This window comes from Gymnogyps californianus, unplaced genomic scaffold, assembly GCF_018139145.2.
Source record: "Gymnogyps californianus isolate 813 unplaced genomic scaffold, ASM1813914v2 HiC_scaffold_38, whole genome shotgun sequence".
NCBI classification, from domain to species: Eukaryota; Metazoa; Chordata; class Aves; order Accipitriformes; family Cathartidae; genus Gymnogyps; species Gymnogyps californianus.
The window spans coordinates 723,277-742,138 of NW_026114268.1; the positions used below are offsets into that span (position 1 = coordinate 723,277).

The 18,862-nt window shown below is 53.0% G+C and overlaps 2 protein-coding genes and 1 long non-coding RNA gene across 3 annotated transcripts; all 3 read left to right on the plus strand.

Annotated features, from left to right (window-relative positions):
* The first annotated feature begins 292 nt into the window (after window positions 1-292).
* LOC127028660 (ubiquitin carboxyl-terminal hydrolase 42-like) lies at window positions 293-10,613 on the plus strand. The gene is given in 16 exon segments (XM_050914371.1): window positions 293-364; window positions 622-697; window positions 867-955; window positions 1,646-1,742; window positions 5,686-5,894; window positions 6,349-6,451; window positions 6,527-6,589; window positions 6,592-6,628; window positions 6,775-6,842; window positions 7,004-7,074; window positions 7,630-7,712; window positions 7,948-8,059; window positions 8,396-8,536; window positions 8,754-8,854; window positions 9,630-9,768; window positions 10,323-10,613. Coding segments are annotated over 16 exon segments (1,752 nt in total).
* Window positions 10,614-13,486: 2,873 nt separating this feature from the next.
* Window positions 13,487-15,392, plus strand: LOC127028676 (uncharacterized). Its single transcript, XR_007768031.1, has 3 exons — window positions 13,487-13,530; window positions 14,011-14,179; window positions 15,197-15,392. It is a non-coding gene; the product is annotated as an uncharacterized LOC127028676 (long non-coding RNA).
* A 1,200-nt stretch (window positions 15,393-16,592) lies between these two features.
* LOC127028661 (ubiquitin carboxyl-terminal hydrolase 42-like) lies at window positions 16,593-18,580 on the plus strand (the record flags this gene model as incomplete). Its single annotated transcript, XM_050914373.1, is given in 7 exon segments — window positions 16,593-16,608; window positions 17,195-17,398; window positions 17,845-17,897; window positions 17,899-17,956; window positions 18,031-18,133; window positions 18,281-18,348; window positions 18,510-18,580. Coding segments are annotated over 7 exon segments (573 nt in total), but the record flags the coding sequence as incomplete, so codon positions are not given.
* Between the last annotated feature and the right edge of the window lie 282 nt (window positions 18,581-18,862).

Below are 18,862 nucleotides of genomic sequence, written 5' to 3' on the forward strand. Positions count from 1 at the left end.
GAAGGGGTCTTGTGAGGCGTGAATTCTCACAACTGCTTCTCCGTTCGGTACCTGCAGGGTCCCGCCGAAGGCACTGGCTGCGGTTCAGAGCAGAGCTGATGGGCCAAATCAGTTCTTAATCCTCTGATGCTCACAGCAGGAATAAGAGCCAGGGCACCCTTCTCCATGGGAACGTGCTTTCTTCTTCTCCTTTCAGCCAGAAAATCATCCGGGAAACTGCTGGCCCTTCCCAGGAAGTCAGGGACACGTCTTCATCAAGCTGTCTACGCCAATCATTCCCAGAGCAGTCACCATGGACCATGCTTTAGGGACAGGCTTCCATGGAGACAGTATCTCCAGAGCTCCAAAGGACTTTGCTGTCTACGTAAGTGATTTCTCAAGAGTGGGGGCAGGGGGTCGCATAGCATTTCTAAGCGGGGGGTGAATACGGGTCAAAGAGTTGAGCGGCCTGCGGCTTCCTCCTGGCTCGCAGAAGAAACAACCTCCTGGCAGTTGTATTCCTCTTTTATCCAATGTACTGCTCAAAAGGAAGCTTGTGGGGCAAGAGGGTGGTCTAGGAGCCACAGGGAAAAGCAGCTGGCACCGTGCACGCTCCTAAACCTTCTTGGCTTCCGATCCCAGGGGGCATTTGTGATCCCGAGGTTACCCCCTCTCACTGGCAATGTCTGCTCCTTTTCTGACTGCCCCCTTAGACTCGGTGAGTAGGCAAGTGTGGCATGCTACCGAGCTGCAGCTTCTCATCTTCTCCTTGTGCTCATCCTCCTTGGACTACATAGCTGAAAGCAAGCAGTACTTCACCAACGGAAGTTAAGTCTTCCCACGGTGTAACAGGCGCTCTTGTTTTCTCCACCCCCGGCTTTCTCTAGGGCCTGAGCACCATGAGGAGCAGGGAACCTTCCTGGGACGGTTCACTTTCCTGGCGGCGCTCAATCCCAGTCAGACCTTCCAGCTGAAGGTACGGGGACAAAGAGGGAGGGCAATCGTAGGAGAGGAGGAGACATGCGGTTGGCTGGGGAGAAGCTTCCCTGCCAAAGGGCTATAGGCAGCCCTCTCCTTGAGCGTGTGCCACGCTGACCTTTATTCCGCTTTAACTTCCTAACGGCATATGCCGTTCTTCTTCTCTTTTGTTTTGGGTTTAAGCTTCAGCGCTTACAACTGCTGCAGTTGAAGCTGAAACCAGCTTGACTGTCTGGACTCCAAGTGCATACACGTGGCCACATCCCGTAGTATGCACTACTACTGGCCTGCTAGTTCAAGACTAGAAATGCTGGGCTTTCTGAGGATTCTGTTGTTGCTGGTAGCAGTAGTGACAGGGAGGCCATTCTGTTTCAGTGGCTTTCTAGAGAAGGCAACGAGACATTCTACTACACCACTGGGTCTTCTGACTGTGGGAGCACGGGCCTCAAAGCAGGCGAGAAGAACTTGCCAATGTATTTGCTGAAGCTTCTGGTAGCTGCTTCTTCCTTTCCTGTTCTGCTGGCCAAATGAGGAGAGCAAGATAAGAACACTTGAACCACGATAGGTCAAAAGACCTCGCAGGGCAGCCGGAAGGAAGCTGTTGAACGAGTCCCTTGCTGCAGCACTACTCTGTCAGTAGTCAAATGCCAGAGAGGAAAAGGCAACTCATTTCTTCTTCTCCTTTCAGAACGAGCTCTCTGGGTTCGTGAAGTACCTAAGGCTGCAAGTGCTGAGCAACTGGGGTCACCCGGACTACACCTGCCTGTATCGATTCAGAGTGCACGGTGATCCTCCCAAAGACGGGGAGAGGTGTCAGCTTCATCTGGCAATAAATTGCGTTAATTTACACCAAGTCGAGTTTGCGTCTGTTTTGCCTGTGATGCTAACTGGTAAGAGAGCTCCCTGTCTTCCTCTCCACCCACGAGCTTATCGGAGACATCAGGAGTACATAGCAAGATATTCCGTATTAAAAGAAACAAGAAAAATCAGTCACAAACATGCAGAAAGCCTGACAGCCACAGACTTGCTGCCTACACAGTAACATTAGCAAGGCCCTGCCTATACACCAAAGATTAAATTAATGCACAGTTCTCTATGTAGGAAGCAACTAAGGAACAACTGAATACAACCACCTCTTGTTACCTGTTTTCACAAGAGGCACCTCCTGCTTCAGCTTCTATCTTTCAGGTTGTTACTGATGAGACAATGGAAGCATGTTTTATTTTAAGAAGGAAACTCTTACTTGGAAACTTAATTCATGGCCTAAGTTGCCTCTCTAGGCACACATCTAGTGAGCAGCCCAGCAAACGTTACACAAGTGAGTAGCAAGGCAAACCCAGGACACCTCAAGAGATCCCATAACTACACGAGTCTGTCTTTCCTTTTCACCCCCGAGTTCCCAAAGCACCAAGGCAGGAGCAGGCAGGGCAGTCGTGCGCTCGGGTCACACCAGGGAGGAGAGAGCAGGAACAGCGCTCTGGCACCCAGGATTAGTAACAACAATTTCTGCTCTGAACTGGGGCTTGGTCAATGTGCAAGTGCATGGCTCAGCCATGGCCAATGGCACAGCTGTTGCTGGCGGGCAGGGGCAGCCCGGGCCTCTCCTCACAGAGCCACCCTGCGCCCGCTGCCCCGCCACTGCAGCTCGCTCCTCAGCCAGCGGGGACACTGGGCCTGCGGAGAGACGGCCTTCGAGAACAGCCTGTTCTCTCAGCAGCGCAAGGGGTGTGCACAGCTCTGCCGTCCTTCGGTCCGCTCATGGGGCCTGGGCTTGCTCAGGGAGGAAGGAAAGAGGGGAAAGCAGGGGGGAGAGGGGACAGGAGGAGGAGACAGGAGGGGACAGGACAGGAGGGAAATGCCTGGATTTGCTCTGGATCAGCAAGTCTTTCCCAAAATGCGGGTTCGTCTCTGCTGCCAGCCACAGCCCTGGGCAGGAGGAGCTGTGTGATGGGAGCCGCTTGCATCGGCCAGGCTGGCACCTGGCAGGAGACAGGGCCTCTGCCCCCCGTCACACCGCCCGTGGTGAGCCCAGCACCCAGGGCCTTCCTCAGGCCCTCACCTTCCCCTGGGGGGACAGGGGGTCCTGAGACTCAGGTCAAAGCACCTGGTCTCTTACACGTCTATTTACCATGAAATTTTACCTGCCCCCCAAGATACAGCCACAGGCGGACTCTGAAGTAGCATACAAAAAGAAGCAAAACCTTCAGGCAACTGTGCTGGGCTTCACCTTGGCTGGCTGCCAGGCCCCACCCAGCTGCTCTCTCACCCTTGAGCTACCAAAAAACCTTCGTGGGCACTTTTAGCATCTTCACATTTTCTCCTGCCTCCAGGGTTCTTAGCTTCTATCAGCCACAGCTTTGCCACATTCCCACTCGGGGTGGCTGGAGGCAGTTGGTTCTGCCCTGCTTGCCTTAGGTAGCTTTGGGCTGTCCCCACTCGCGACATCTGGTATAAACCCCTTGGTCCTGCTCAGCGAGCAGTTAGGATTGCTCCTGCCCCAACGAGGCAGCTGGGTGTTATTCCTGCCCCACTTGAGCTGGCCACTTTGGCCCCTGCCCCACCTGGCTCACCTAGTTTTCCCCAGTCCTGCTCGGGGCACTTAGCTGTACTCCTGCTCAGCTCAGGGCAGTTAGTTTTGGCCTGCTCCACTTGGGGAGGCTTTCGCTTTTTATCCTCCGCTTGGGGCATCCACTTGGCCACAGCCTTGCTTGGCTGGCTTTTTTTTCATCATGTCCTCTCGGGACGGCTGGTTTTTCCCCCTCTTGCTTGGCGAAGCTCCTGTTGCCCCTTCTCCACACATCGGTACCTGGATTTACTCCTGCGCTGCTCAGGTGGCTCTTTATGCCCTGCCCAAATCAGGGTGGCTAGCTTTGCTCCTGCCCCGCTTGGGGCATTGAGATTTCTCCCTGTCCTGCTCAGGGCACCTCGTTCTGCCCCTGCCCTCGCCCCGCTCGGAGTGGCCATTTTTGCCAGGGAAATGGTGCTGGAGCCCTGGTGGTCCTGCTGTGGCAGAGGCAAAAATGGCCACTCCGAGCGGGGCGAGGGCAGGGGCAGAACGAGGTGCCCTGAGCAGGACAGGGAGATAACTCAAGAGTTTTCAAGTTCAGAGTCCGCCTGTGGCTGTATCCTTGGGGGCAGGCAAAATTCATGGGAAATGAACGTGTAAGAGACCAGGTGCTTTGCCACCTGAGTCTCACGGACACAGTCCTGTACCTGGGAAGAGTGGAAAAGAAACCCTCGGTAACCGAATGTGCCAGCCAAAGCTGTGAACAGGCACGCTTACAGCCTGGGCAGGTTTTTATTCATCTGGCTGGTGCGGCCCGGGGAAGAGGTGGGAGCTCTGCCAGCGGATGAGACAGCTCTTCGCCAGCAGTGCGTGGGAAGCCCTGTGGCTTGCCAGCTGCTGGCTACGTGAGGTGCCCGGGCTGCGGAGGCTGCATGCCGCAGTGCATCCCGTGCGTCCCTGTGTGGCCCCGTGTCACAAAGGGGCAGTGATGCGGCACCCGCCGGCGCTTGTGAGCTCACCTGGCCAGGGCTTGATATCCTGAAAAGCGTGCCAGCGAAAGCTAGTTGGGCTGAGCTGGCCTTCGGGATAGCTCGGCTCCTTCCTTTGCGACTTGCGTGCCTACTGTTTTCGAACTGTTTGTCGTTTACTGCCCACTTCTCCACTGCCATCCTCTTTCCAAGGTAATTATGCTTTGATTTTCAGGCCAGATCGTAGAGTAGGTAGATACGGGATAAAAGTGTAGGCTGGTCTATACCTTCCAAGCCGTAGGCTGAACTATTACACCTTTATAGGCTGGCCAGAGATGGGCTATGGGTAGAGTTCCTATTTGTTAATTCTTATTTCTTTACCATATCCCGGCACAGGTAAGTAGGGGGGTGGCCATCAGAATGCAGCTCTGCAGCAGTTACAGGTTCCACTGAAACACTTTGGATGGTGGATGCTGTTCTGTGGGTTTCGTTTGGTTTTTTTTTTTAATATTATGTTGAGCTACAATTATTTCTTTGCAGTCAGGTGACGGGGTTTGGCTGATCTCCTCTTTCTGGAGAACACCCTGACATCCTTTGTCATCCAGAGCTTTCCCCTCTGTTCCTGAGAGGAGTGATGGCCGCAATGGGAAACGACTCCTGTGAGTAAGAGCTTCACCAGTGGGTTTGGCTTTTGCGAATGCCCCAAGGCAAGGGGCGTGGCTGGTGCTCCATCCCTGAATGTTGATGTGCTGACAGCCTAGAGTGAATTCTGGGCGCTTCGTGATAGCAGCCAGGCTTACTCAGGTGTTTTCGATTAGACACAGGAAAACACATTTTGTCACTCCTCTGCCACTACGTACAAGTCTTTGAAAGATGACGTTGCTCATAGAAAGATCTGACATCAGTAGGGTTACCTTCTGGCTAGGCACTTGCTTTTGTTTGTCAAGCTGCAATCAGGAAAAGGGAAGACTTGAGCTGATAATCCAGTTCAAGACTCCAGAGGGAAAGGAAGGTAGCCCGAGGCACAGAAATCAGAGCGTGGGTTTGTTGGACTCTGGGCAGCGGGGGAGCAGACTATTTCCAAAACTGTTTCCTGACCAGTAAATGTCAATGGCAGCGCTAGGCTTCCCCCGATGTTTCTGGGTTGGAGGTTAGAGCTGGTGTCTGGGTGCTCCTGTAGAGAACTCGACTTTTAAAGATGCTCTTGTGCAACACATATCGCCTCATCTCTTTTCAAATGTCATTTCTCTGCAGTCGTCATTGCCGAGGGAATGGCTCCGCCACAAAGGATCCTCTTTCCCCCGGAGAAGATTTGCATGGAGTGGCAGCGACGACAGAGAGCTGGAGCGGGACTCCACAACCTGGGCAATACGTGCTTCCTCAACTCCGTCCTGCAGTGCCTGACGTACACACCCCCTCTGGCCAACTACCTGCTCTCTCGGGAGCACAGCCGGTCCGTGTGAGTACTTTGATGAACATCTCCTTGTAAATCCGTTGGGCACTTGCCAAGGATTCCCAGAATCTGGAATTTGTTTTAGGAGAAAAGCAGCCCTTCTTTGTCAACCCCCCGAGTTGGTGTTCTTTGAACACTCAAGCCTAGAAGCCGCTTGTCGCATCTAGGTGTCTCATCTTCGGAAAGGCACCTCTTTCTAGCCCCGGGTCTCTGTCCCTGTTCCTGCAAGTTAAACCCTCTTTGCTTATTGCACAGAAAACTTCTGTCACTTTAGCATCCCTGTGAAGAACGCTTTCTACGCACAAAAATGTCCCGGGCTTGTTGGGACATTGGCACCTTGGGAGAAGCGGAGTGGAGACTGTTGTTATAAGTTCAAGGTCTCCATTAGGTTTCCCGTCGCTATGGAGATTTTGCTAACCTGAGAAAGCTTCCTTCCCTCCGTCTGTCCCTCTTCAGGTCGTCAGCAAGGCTTCTGCATGATGTGCATAATGGAAGCGCACGTTAACAAGGTCCTGTATTTCTCAGCCAGTGCCATCCAGCCTCGGGCTGTCATCAGAGTTCTCACACGTAAGTCATTTCAGGTGCTTTGACATGTTTTCTTCCGTTCTTGTAGGAGAGAGCTACTAACTTCTTCTTTCTTAGGAATAGGAGAACATTTCCAGCTTGGCATGCAGGAAGACGCCCACGAGTTCTTACGCTACACTGTCATGCCATGCAGAGAGCTTGTCTGAATGGAAGTAGCGAGTAAGCACAAGCAAATTACCTTTTCAATGTTCCCGAGCCCTTTGGACTCCTTGAGGTACTCCATCAAGGAAAACCTACGCTCAGGGTTTTCAGACAAAGCAAAACTCTTGGAGGAGGTAACTCTCTACCTTACCATTTGTTTCCAGCTTGGACATCTCTTCTCAAGCAACTACCATTGTCCATCAAATATTTGCGGGCGTTCTGAGATCCAGAGGTACTTTTCCACAACTCTTGCTCTCCTTGCAATGGTCTGTGCCCTTCTGTCTGCCTGTGCTAAACAGCTGATGGTGTGACTGGCGTAGTAGGTATGAAGAGCGTGAACGGGCACAGTCAGTCGACTTCCCCTATCGCTGAGCATTTCGATTTGCCTTCCAGTCACGTGCTTGAGCTGCAAAGGGGTGTCCGATTCCTACGAGGCCTTCCTGGATGTTCCTTTGGATATCGAAGTAAGAGGGTTTGTAATTGTGCTTCAAGACGTCCCAAGGCCCTGTAGCTTTCCAGAATCAACACAGTTGCCTTAAAAACATCATCCTGTGAACACAAGAGAGAGTGGTGTTGGGTGTGAGCTGGACTGGACGGTGTCCTTGTGGGGAGGCCATGGCAGCGGTCTCCCTGTAGGTGCTGGCTTTAAGCTGGACAAGTACGCATTATCCTCTCTGCACCCTTGACGTACTCTCATCCTTCTTTGCCCTCCCTCAACACCCGTCTGACTCCTAGGCTGACGGGTGGTATTGTTTTCATTATTGATGACCCTGCACGCCATCGGTAGCTGAACTGAGCTGGTGGCACAGAGAGGTAGCTCTTGATAGCCCTGGGAATCCCTGGGAATGGAGGGAAATGTCCAGCATAACAGCCTCTTTCTGCCTCCTTCTGGACACTGCTTGCGGTTTCAGGGTGGGTCTCCTCAGCGTCATCTCGCTGGGTTTTTGCGTAAACTTCTAGTAAGTGTTAGGGCGAGGGCGTTTCCCTGAGCTCAGTGCTCTCCCTTCTCACTCCTCCAGGCAGCCTCATCTGTCACCGCAGCTCTGGAGGACTTTGTGAAACCTGAGCAGCTGGATGGCGAAAACTGCTTTAAATGTAGCAAGTAAGATGATTACTAACGACATATTAATACTAGATCCTGCGTGAAGGTGCTGCATGTCATCTGTCATAAGTCATCTTTTCACCACGATACTGAGACGCAGCTTGTTTTACTATGGCCTTATGGTACCGACTAGCCTTAAAATAGCGTAAGGATGTGTGAGACATGAAAGGTTGTCTGGCCTTCTTGGGGCAAGACAGGGTGCACTTCAGCACTTGGCTCTCTGCTTGGTTTCAAGGTGTGACAAGATGGTTGCCGCCTCCAAGAGGTTTACAATCCACCACGCGCCCAAGGTTCTCACAGTGTGCCTGAAAAGGTTTGAAGCTTTCACGGGCGGGAAGATCAGCAAGGTGTGTACGCAACTGGAGTGCAACTTTCTGTTCCTGGAGCAGGAGATTTCCCAAAGCAGCACGCTCTTTCACAAGCTGTTCATGTTGAGGTTATCGTGTTCCCTTCTGGGGAGAGGAGAGCTCCCGTGGGAAGACAAGCATGTTCGCTGCTCCGACAGAGCTGCTTTGGCCTGAGAACAGTTTCCTGCCACCCAAACCATTCCATGTTGCTTTAGGGAAAAACCAAGTTGCCGTGAGCCCCAAAGATGTATTTGTACACCTCTGGCCCCTGGTCTTGGAAGCTTAGTTCGTGTATTATTTCAGGATCATTTCTGAGCCCTCTTGGTCTCTCCGTAGGTTGTGGCGTATCCCGAGTACTTGGATCTTCGGCCATACCTGTCTCAGACAGCTGGGGAACCGCTCCTCTACGCCTTATTTGCTGTCCTGGTACACAGCGGTGGCAGCTGTCATGCAGGACACTATTTCTGCTACACAAAGGTGAAGAGCAGCTTCCTGCCTAACAAGGGGAAAATGTGTGCTGGGGAAGACAAACTTTCACAGAGTGTTACTGGCAGCCAAGGCTTTGGGGGAGAAGGTCTCCTTAGGGGCTGGATTGGATTTGTTTTGGCATACTCTTGGTTCTGCAGTTTTCTGCCTGTGTTTTCATTGAGAAACCGTGGAGTTCATCTCCAGGTATCGATGCCTTTCTTTGCAGGCCAGCAATGGACTGTGGTACAAGATGGACGATACGTCTGTGGATGTTCGTGGCATCGACACAGTTCTCAAGCAGCAAGCCTATTTGCTGTTTTATGTCAGGTAATAACCAGTATAAAAATGTGTTCAGACTACGTTTCCTTTCCCTGGCTTTGCTCTTTTTCTTCTTATCCTCCTGAGTGTTTCTCTTTGTGTCACAGGAGACAATTCCTACCTGCATCATTCAATGGTGTCAAACCTGAACTACCCCACGTCAGTCGTTATCTTTCCTTGCTGGGCTTTAGGCTGCTGCCCTGGTGTAAACTGCTACTTGTCTGCTATCTGAAGCTGGCTACTGTAGAGAAGAGTACTGAAAGGGGGCCTACAGGAAAGATGGGGAGGACTCCTTATCAGGGAGTGTAGGGATAGGACGAGGGGTAACGGTTTTAAACGGAAAGAGGGTAGGTTTAGATTAGCTCCTAGGAAGAAATTCTTTACGGTCAGGGTGGTAAAGGAGACCCTGGAAGAGGTTGTGCAGAGAAGTTGTCGATGCCCCCTCCCTGGAAGTGGTCAAGGCCAGGTTGGATGGAGCTTTGAGCAACCTGACCTAGTGGATGGTGTCCCTGCGCATGGCAGGGGAGATGGAACCAGATGATTCCTTCCAACCCAAACCATGTACTGATTCTATGATTCTATGAAATGGAGGCCGTAGGGAGTATAAAGATGAGGTCCTGCTGCAACAGGGGCAGACCTGGTGGGAAGATCCCAGTCGAATTTCCCGTTTGTAGTCTCGGTTACGTCTTCTCTCTGTCCTAGAAACCGCTCCAAGAAAATGACTGAACCCCAGAGAAAGCTGCAAGAACAGCCCTAAACAGAGATCACTCTTTTTTTTCTCCAGGTGCTCTGATTTGAAAATAGGAGAAAGGGCTTCTTCCTCACCGGCACCATCATATGCCCGTTCCTTCCTCAGTCAGTGGGGGGCTGGCAGCAAGCCGACGTGTTCTGTGGACCCACAGGGTCTGCCTCGTAGGACTAAGGTAACTCTGGGGAGGCGGGTCGGGCACCAGATGGACAGTGGATTTCTTTCTGGGATCTTGGCATTGCTCTCTTTTCCCTCCCACATTGCAGCTGTCTTCACAGCCGCAACGCTGCTCCCTCTCAAAGCATCCCACCTAGATCCGTGCCATTTGTCCACCTTTGGCCCTTCTGCCTTTGCAGCCCTCCAGGAGAGCCTTTAGGAGGCCCTTAGCTGTCCCCTCAGAGAGCTTCTGGGGTTTCCCCACTGTTCTGGTTCCTTTCAGGAGGAAAGGGCAGGACCTTTTCACAGCTGTCTTTGCAGGACGTGGCGGTGGGCACGGAGGACTCTCCAGAGGCCAGCGGCTCCTCTGCAACAGCCAGCAAGAGCCAGCTAACCTGGGCAGGTGCACGGGAGGTGTCTGCAGGCTGGCCGTGCTCCAGCTGGCCAGGCAGGCTCAACATCACCTCCTACGTGAGTTTCTGCTTGCATCGCTTCTTCTGTGCCTGTAGAAGGCTGGTCTCCAGAAGGAAGGCTGCGTGCCCGGTCTGCTGTCAACCATTTAACCGTGTGCAGCACACCGTGCAAGAAGACAGCAACAAAGAGGAGCTCGGATTCAGCCCTTCTTCCCGCTGCCAGAGGAATGGTGCCAGGGAGAGGGTCCGGAGCAGATCCCCGCAGTGGGGCAATGATCTCCGCAGCTGGTTCGTGGACAGCACGGACTACAACCACTCAGCACGGAGGAGGAGGAGAACTGGTCTTCCAATTCGTGACCACACTCTCAGGGATCACGCAGCTCCAGCGCCCTCCAACGGCAGCTCCCGGTTGGCTCCCACAAGCAGTGCTGCTTTGGAGCAAGCCTGCTGAGGCAGAGAGAGCGGAGCAGATCCCCGCAGCGGGGCTATGATCTCCGCAGCCGGTTCGTGGAGTCCACGGACTACCACTGCTCAACGAGGAGGAGGAGGAGGTGGAAGACAAGTCCTCTACGTCGTGACCGAGCCCCAGGGACGATGCAGCTCCAGGGCCTCCAGTGCCAGCTCCCAGTTGGCTCGCGCACCCAGGACTGCTCGGGAGGAAACCCTGCCAAGGCGGAGAGAGCGGAGCAGATCCCCGCAGTGGGCTACGATCACCGCAGCTGGTTTGTGGTCACCATGGACGATGACCCCTCAGTGGAGGGGAGGAGGAGGAGGAGGGTTTCAGTGCCCCAGAGGTGCACATCAGACAAACCGTGGGGCGTGTTGGTTGTGACGGGAGCAGATTGTGACCCTGGATGAAGAAGGAGCACAGCATCTTCCTTCTGCTGTGCCAGAGAAGAGAAGCAGAGAAAAAGGAGGCGGAGGAATCCAGGAAGCACCAAAACTGCCCCCAGCAGGGACCAAGCTGCACAAAGGGCACCAGCAGCCCAGCCTGTCCCTCCTCCCAGTGCTGCCTCTGGCCAGGAAGAGCTCAGAGAGACCTTCCAGAGACTCGGACAGCTCTGCTGGCTGGACCACCTGCCCAAAGGTCCCTCGAGGAAGAGCTTTTGGATCACCTTGAAAAATCAACACTCCTTTGGAACCATCTTGCAGAAAAGCCAAAGCCAGAATTAGAAACACTTGTTGGCCTTGCGTGTGTAATTTATGGGGTGTTTTCTTCTCTGTAGGTTTTGGGGCAATTGGTGGAAATAGCCAGTGTGGGAGCTTATGTCTTGGGATTTTGAAAGCAGTGTGCTTGCATATGCCCATCTGCACTCTCTTCTTCTTAAATAACAAATTCAAGTCACTCGAAGGGACTGGGCTGGATGAGCCGACAGCGAGGGGGACTGAAAACCGGCTGAACGGCCGGGCCCAGAGGGTGCTGCTCAGTGGCACCAAGTCTAGGTGGAGGCCAGTAACTAGCGGTGTTGCCCAGGGGTCAGTACTGGGTCTGATCCTGTTCAACATCTTCCTTAATTAATGGTCTGGATGATGGGGCAGAGCACACCCTCAGCAAGTTGGCAGATGACACCAGACTGGGAGGAGTGGTGCTTAGGCCAGGGGGCTGTGCTGCCATCCTAAGGCACCTGGGCAGGCTGGAGAGATGGGCTGACAGGGACCTCATGCAGTTCAGCAAGGGGAAGTGCAAAGGGTGCTGTGTGGGTGACGAGCACCGGCACAGGCTGCCCAGGGAGCCTGTGGAATCTGCACACAGATTCCTGAGCCCGCAGGACAGCACACCCGGACCCAGGGTGTCCTTGCAACAAAGCCCCAGCTGCCCCGCTAGACCACAAAACCCGGAGGGGAGGAGGAGGAGAGAAGCTTTAGCCCAGCCTGCCCCTCCTGAGACATCTCAGGGCACGAAAAGGCAGCCGCGCTCTGCCAACCTGGCAGGTCGTCCTTTGTCCCGGCATACAAATCCTCTCTCGTACTGGGAGCTGTGCTGGTTTTGGCTGGGATAGACTTAATTTTCTTCCTAGTAGCTGGTATGGGGCTATGTTTTGGATTTGTGCTGAAAACAGTGTTGATAATGCAGGGATGTTTTCGTTATTGGTGAGCAGTGCTTACACAGAGTCAAGGCCTGGGAGGGGACACAGCCGGGACAGCTGACCCCAACTGAGCAAAGGGATACTCCAGACCATATGACATAATGCTCTGAAATAAAAGTAGCGGGGAGGCTGATAGTTTATTTTATTTCAATTATTAAACTGTATTTTTCTCAACCCACAAGTTTCCTCACATTTACCCTTCTGATTCTCTCCCCCATCCTGCTGCTCCCACACTATCCAATACGTCCTCATGAACCACCACTCCCCTTCCCAGCCTTTGCTATAACACGCAGCTATCATTCCCTCAGTCTATGGACCACCCCTGTAAAATGTCCAGAAAATGTCCACGAAACGTCCACTGAGTTCATTTGGTCCACGCCTTTGGGCTCCATCTGTTACGGTGGTCACCCAGGACAGGAGAGGTGGTGTGTTGCGTGGAGTTATTGGGCACCAAAGCCAGCTCCGATCGGAACCACGGGATTCCCCTCGTTTTCAGGGTGCAAAGCGTCATTTGCAGCATCTAGCCCATCCTTTCAGTGCCCAAAGCCTCCTTTTCAGGGCCCAAATCCTCATTTTTAGGGTCCAAACCTCTCTTTTATGACCCATAGCCTTCTTCCGGGCCCACAGTTCCTTCTGAGGGTCTAAACCCCAAAGGCGCAGCTCGTTGCCTGGCAACGTCCGCCCAGAAGTCTGTGGGGAGTCAGTGGACCCAGGACAGGCAATCGCACTTGAGGAGGCGGGGGCAAGGCACGTGATTGATATGTAAGCAGGCCGCCAATCAGAAGAAACATCACCTCGGGGAAGGGCGGGCTCTGGTGGTGGGGGAGTGACCCCTCAGGCAGCCAATGAGAGAGAGCATCACCATAGGGGAGGGTGGGCCCCAAATCAGGGCCCAGTGACAGTCCAGGTGGCCAATCAGAGACACCATTAACTCAGGTGGTGGGCGGGTATGTGACTGCCTGAGAGCCAATCAGAGGCAGTCTTCTCCTCAGGAAGGAGACTGACAGCCGTCCTGACCTATGCCGGCAAAGACTGATGTGAGAAGAAGGCGGGCTCTGCTGGCAGCCAGGCCGAGCTTCCACATGGTGCCCGTGGGGCCTGCCCCGAGGCCGAGCAGTCCCCGGCCCAGGCCCGGGACCTCTCTTCCCCCGTTCCCCCCTTCCCCCCTTCCCCCCCCCTCCCCTCTCCCCCTCACTCCCCTCCCCCACCCCGGCCTCCCCCATGTTCTGCCATGGGGTCATCACAGCCTGGTTGCCCGGGTGCCTGGGACCTTCAAAGCCGGTAAGGAGGGAAGAAGTCGGCCTGGCGCCCAGGAGCCTTGAGGCCACTAGGGAGGGGGAGAAGAAGTCAGCCTGGTGCACAGGACCTTCAAGGGCTGAGGAGGAGGGGAAAGGGGACTGATACGCGACCAGCTCGGTCCGAGAGCGTGGCTGTTTGCCTGATGAAATGGCATGCGTTACGCTAACCGTATTGGCAGGGACAGGAGCAGGGGGTGGCGCTCCCAAGTGCCATTGTGAATTGCCTCCATCAGATGGTTCCTGAAGTGCTAGGATGGCAGCACTGCAGGGCCCAAAGAGCAGGTCAGGCTGGCGGCCCCTGGTGACCTGGATCGGAGGTGGAGGGAGAGCAGGGGGACAGGCTGGGGGCAGCAGGAGAGCGGAGGAGTTTTCTTGGGTGAAGGTAGTCAGCATCTGCTGTCCTTACCCCATCGCTGGGCAGGGCGAGGCACGACTGTTGTCTGTCCACTGTGTGCTTTGCCAGCAGCCCTGCTGCAGCCAGCAGCCAAGGTCATCAAAGAGGGAGAAGACATCAGGCAGATGAGGCAGCCCGGAGGCTACTACCCGTCTTGAGGCACTGATGATCCACCTCCTGTGAGCAGATGGAGGTCAAGAGTGGCAGCTGAAAACCAGGCCAAAGAGGCCGAACAGAGGTTTGTTGAAAGAGGGCTGAAGAGCAGCCCCCTCCTGCTGCCCTGTTGTGGATGACTCCTCTGTGCTCGGTCCCCACGGCATCGGAGGCGGTACCGAGGTGCTGGCGTGAAACGTTAGGATGCTGCAAAGGAGCAGGCAGTGACAGGCAAGAAGGCAGATCCTCTCCTCGGCTGCATGGTCCCTCCTGTGTTTAGCAAAGTCGTCGGGTTTTTCGTGGTTTAACCCCAGCCGGCGGCTAAGCACCACGCAGCCGCTCGCTCACTGCCCCCCCACCCCTGGGATGGGGGAGAGAATCAGGAAAAAAAAACCCGCGTGTGTTGAGATAAAGACAGTTTAATAGGACAGAAAAGAATGAAAAAACAATGATAATGATAATAATAATATGACAATAGTAATACTAAAAGAATTAAACTATACAAAGCAAGTGGTGCACAATGCAATTGCTCACCACTCGTTGACCGATGCCCAGTTAGTTCCCGAGCCGCGATCCCCCCTCCCAGTTAACTCCCCCAGTTTATATACTGGGCATGATGTCATATGGTATGGAATAGCTCTTTGGCCAGTTTGGGTCAGCTGTCCTGATGGTGTCCCCTCCCAGCTTCTTGTGCCCCTCCAGCCTTCTTGCTGGCTGGGCATGAGAAGCTGAAAAATCCTTGACTTAGTATAAGCACTACTTAGCAACAACTAAAAACATCAGTGTGTTATCAACGTTATTTTCCTACTAAATCCAAAACACAGCACTGTACCAGCTACTAGGAAGAAAATTAACTCTGTCCTAGCCGAAACCAGGACAGGGTTGCAGTGCTGGATAGCTGAAGATAGCTTTGCAAATTAACGTGTCCAATGTCAAAATGCCGACTGAGGGCAGACCCAGTCTGCACTGGTCTGCCAGAGCTTCCTAGAGCCTGGAAGCCCTGGCAGCTGGTTCTGGTCAGGCTCCTTGTTGCCTCTACTAATAACAGCAGTGAAATCTATAGATATATTTTTTTAATCTTTCTTTTTTTTTTTTCCCCCAGGCATCTTCAGAGCAATAATACCAAAAAGTCAACTAAGAAAAAACCCTGGCCAGGTCATCTTATGGACAAGATGCCTTCCGTAAAAGGAGCTTCTTGCACGAGAATTCCTCAGCCACATTCACCCAACCAAGCCTGCCTGCCATGGCATTTTGTGAATGGTAACAAACGCCATGCTGCCCAAGCACAAGAGCTGTAGCTAAAGCGTGTGAGTGAGGAGTGGGCGGCAGAGGCCCCCCTGCTCGACATCCAGCTGCCAGGATCCTCTGCTTCCCTGGGCTGCATGGGGCACTGCCAGCTCCTGAGCCCTGAGCCTGTAATGAGCTCAGCAGGGAGGTAACTTGCACCTCTGAATGTCAGATGCTAGCTGAGGCATCTGTGCTAGAGGAGCTTGGAAGCAAATCTGACTTTGTCCTGGAAGGCGAGGTTGCGGTGTGACAATTAAATCCAGCATTTGGCTGGTGGCTGGTCCCAGGGAAATGGTGCTGGAGCAACGGTGTGGAAAAGAAACCCTCGGTAACCCGAATGTGCCAGCCAAAGCTGTGAACAGGCACGCTTACAGCCCTGGGCAGGTTTTTATTCATCTGGCTGGTGCGGCCCGGCGAAGAGGTGGGAGCTCTGCCAGCAGATGAGCAGCTCTTCACCAGCAGTGCGTGGGGAAGCCCTGTGGCTGCCAGCTGCTGGCTACGCGAGGTGCCCGGGCTGTGGAGGCTGCATGGCCGCTGTGCATCCCCATGCGTCCCTGTGTAGCCCCGTGTCACAAAGGGGCAGTGATGCGGCACCCGCCCGGTGCTTGTGAGCTCACCTGGCCAGGGCTTGATATCCTGAAAAGCGTGCCAGCGAAAGCTAGTTGGGCTGAGCTGGCCTTCGGGATAGCTCGGCTCCTTCCTTTGCGACTTGCGTGCCTACTGTTTTCCAACTGTTTGTTGTTTACTGCCCACTTCTCCACAACCATCCTCTTTCCAAGGTAATTATGCTTTGACTTTCAGGCCAGATCATAGAGTAGGTAGATACGGGATAAAAGTATAGGCTGGTCTATACCTTCCAAGCTGTAGGCTGAGCTATTACACCTTTATAGGCTGGCCAGAGATGGGCTATGGGTAGAGTTCCTATTTGCTAATTCTTATTTCTTTACCATATCCCGGCACAGGTAAGTAGGGGGGTGGCCATCAGAATGCAGCTCTGCAGCAGTTACAAGTTCCACTGAAACACTTTGAATGGTGGATGCTGTTCTGTGGGTTTCGTTTTTTTTTTTTTTTTAATTATTATGTTGAGCTACAATTATTTCTTTGCAGTCAGGTGACGGGGTTTGTGCTGATCTCCTCTTTCTGGAGAACACCCTGACATCCGTTGTCATCCAGAGCTTTCCCCTCTGTTCCTGAGAGGAGTGATGGCCACAATGGGAAACGACTCCTGTGAGTAAGAGCTTCACCAGTGGGTTTGGATTTTGTGAATGCCCAAAGGCAACGGGCATGGCTGGTGCTCTATCCCTGAATGTTGATGTGCTGACAGCCTAGAGTGAATTCTGGGGCGCTTTGTGATAGCAGCCAGACTTACTCAGGTGTTTTCGATTAGACACAGGAAAACACGTTTTGTCACTCCTCTGCCACTACGTACAAGTCTTTGAAAGATGACATTGCTCATAGAAAGATCTGACATCAGTAGGGTTACCTTCTGGGCTAGGCACTTGCTTGTTTTCGTCAAGTTACAATCAGGAAAAGGGAAGACTTGAGCTGATAATCCAGTTCAAGACTCTAGAGGGAAAGGAAGGTAGCCTGAGGCACAGAAATCAGAGTGTGGGTTTGTTGGACTGTGGGCAGTGGGGAGCAGACTATTTTCCAAAACTGTTTCCTGACCAGTAAATGTCAATGGCAGTGCTAGGCTTCCCCGATGTTCTGGGTTGGAGGTTAGAGCTGTGCTCCTGTAGAGAACTCGACTTTTAAAGATGCTTTTGTGCAACAATATCGACCTCATCTCTTTTCAAATGTCATTTCTCTGCAGTCGTCGTTGCCGAGGGAATGGCTCCGCCACAAAGGATCCTCTTTCCCCCGGAGAAGATTTGCATGGAGTGGCAGCGACGACAGAGAGCTGGAGCGGGACTCCACAACCTGGGCAATACGTGCTTCCTCAACTCCGTCCTGCAGTGCCTGACGTACACACCCCCTCTGGCCAACTACCTGCTCTCTCGGGAGCACAGCCGGTCGTGTGAGTACTTTGATGAACATCTTGTAAATCTGTTGGGCACTTGCCAAGGATTCCCAGAATCTGGAATTTGTTTTAGGAGAAAAGCAGCCCTTCTTTGTCAACCCCCGAGTTGGTGTTCTTTGAACACTCAAGCCTAGAAGCCGCTTGTCCTATCTAGGTGTGCTCATCTTCGGAAAGGCACCTCTTTCTAGCCCCGGGTCTCTGTCCCTATTCCTGCAAGTTAAACCCTCTTTGGTTATTGCACAGAAAACTTCTGTCACTTTAGCATCCCTGTGAAGAATGCTTTCTACGCACAAAAATGTCCCGGGCTTGTTGGACATTGGCACCTTGGGAGAAGAGGAGTGGAGACTGTTGTTTATAACTTCAAGGTCTCCATTAGGTTTCCCGTCGCTATGGGTATTTTGCTAACCTGAGAAGCTTCCTTCCCTCCGTCTGTCCCTCTTCAGGTCGTCAGCAAGGCTTCTGCATGATGTGCATAATGGAAGCGCACGTTAAACAAGGTCCTGCATTCCTCAGCCAGTGCCATCCAGCCTCGGGCTGTCATCAGTGTTCTCACACGTAAGTCATTTCAGGTGCTTTGACATGTTTTCTTCCGTTCTTGTAGGAGAGAGCTACTAACTTCTTCTTCTTAGGAATAGGAGAACATTTCCAGCTTGGCATGCAGCAAGACGCCCACGAGTTCTTACGCTACACTGTCGATGCCATGCAGAGAGCTTGTCTGAATGGAAGTAGCAAGTAAGCACAAGCAAATTGCCTTTTCAATGTTCCCAAGCCCTTTGGACTCCTTGAGGTACTCCCATCAAGGAAAACCTACGCTCAGGGTTTTCAGACAAAGCAAAAGTCTTGGAGGAGGTAACTCTCTACCTTACCATTTGTTTCCAGCTTGGACATCTCTTCTCAATCAACTACCATTGTCAATCAAATATTTGCGGGCGTTCTGAGATCCAGAGGTACTTTTCCACAACTCTTGCTCTCCTTGCAATGGTCTGTGCCCTTCTGTCTGCCTGTGCTAAACAGCTGATGGTGTGACTGGCGTAGTAGGTCTGAAGAGTGTAAACGGGCACAGTCAGTCGACTTCCCCTATCGCTGAGCATTTCGATTTGCCTTCCAGTCACGTGCTTGAGCTGCAAAGGGGTGTCCGATTCCTACGAGGCCTTCCTGGATGTTCCTTTGGATATCGAAGTAAGAGGGTTTGTAATTGTGCTTCAAGACGTCCCAAGGGCCCTGTAGCTTTCCAGAATCAACACAGTTGGCTTAAAAACATATCCTGTGAACACAAGAGAGAGTGGTGTTGGTGGGTGTGAGCTGGACTGACGGTGTCCTTGTGGGAGGCCACGGCAGTGGTCTCCCTGTAGGTGCTGGCTTTAAGCTGGACAAGTACGCATTATCCTCTCTGCACCCCTTGACGTACTCTCATCCTCTCTTTGCCCTCCCTCAACACCCGTCTGACTCCTAGGCTGACGG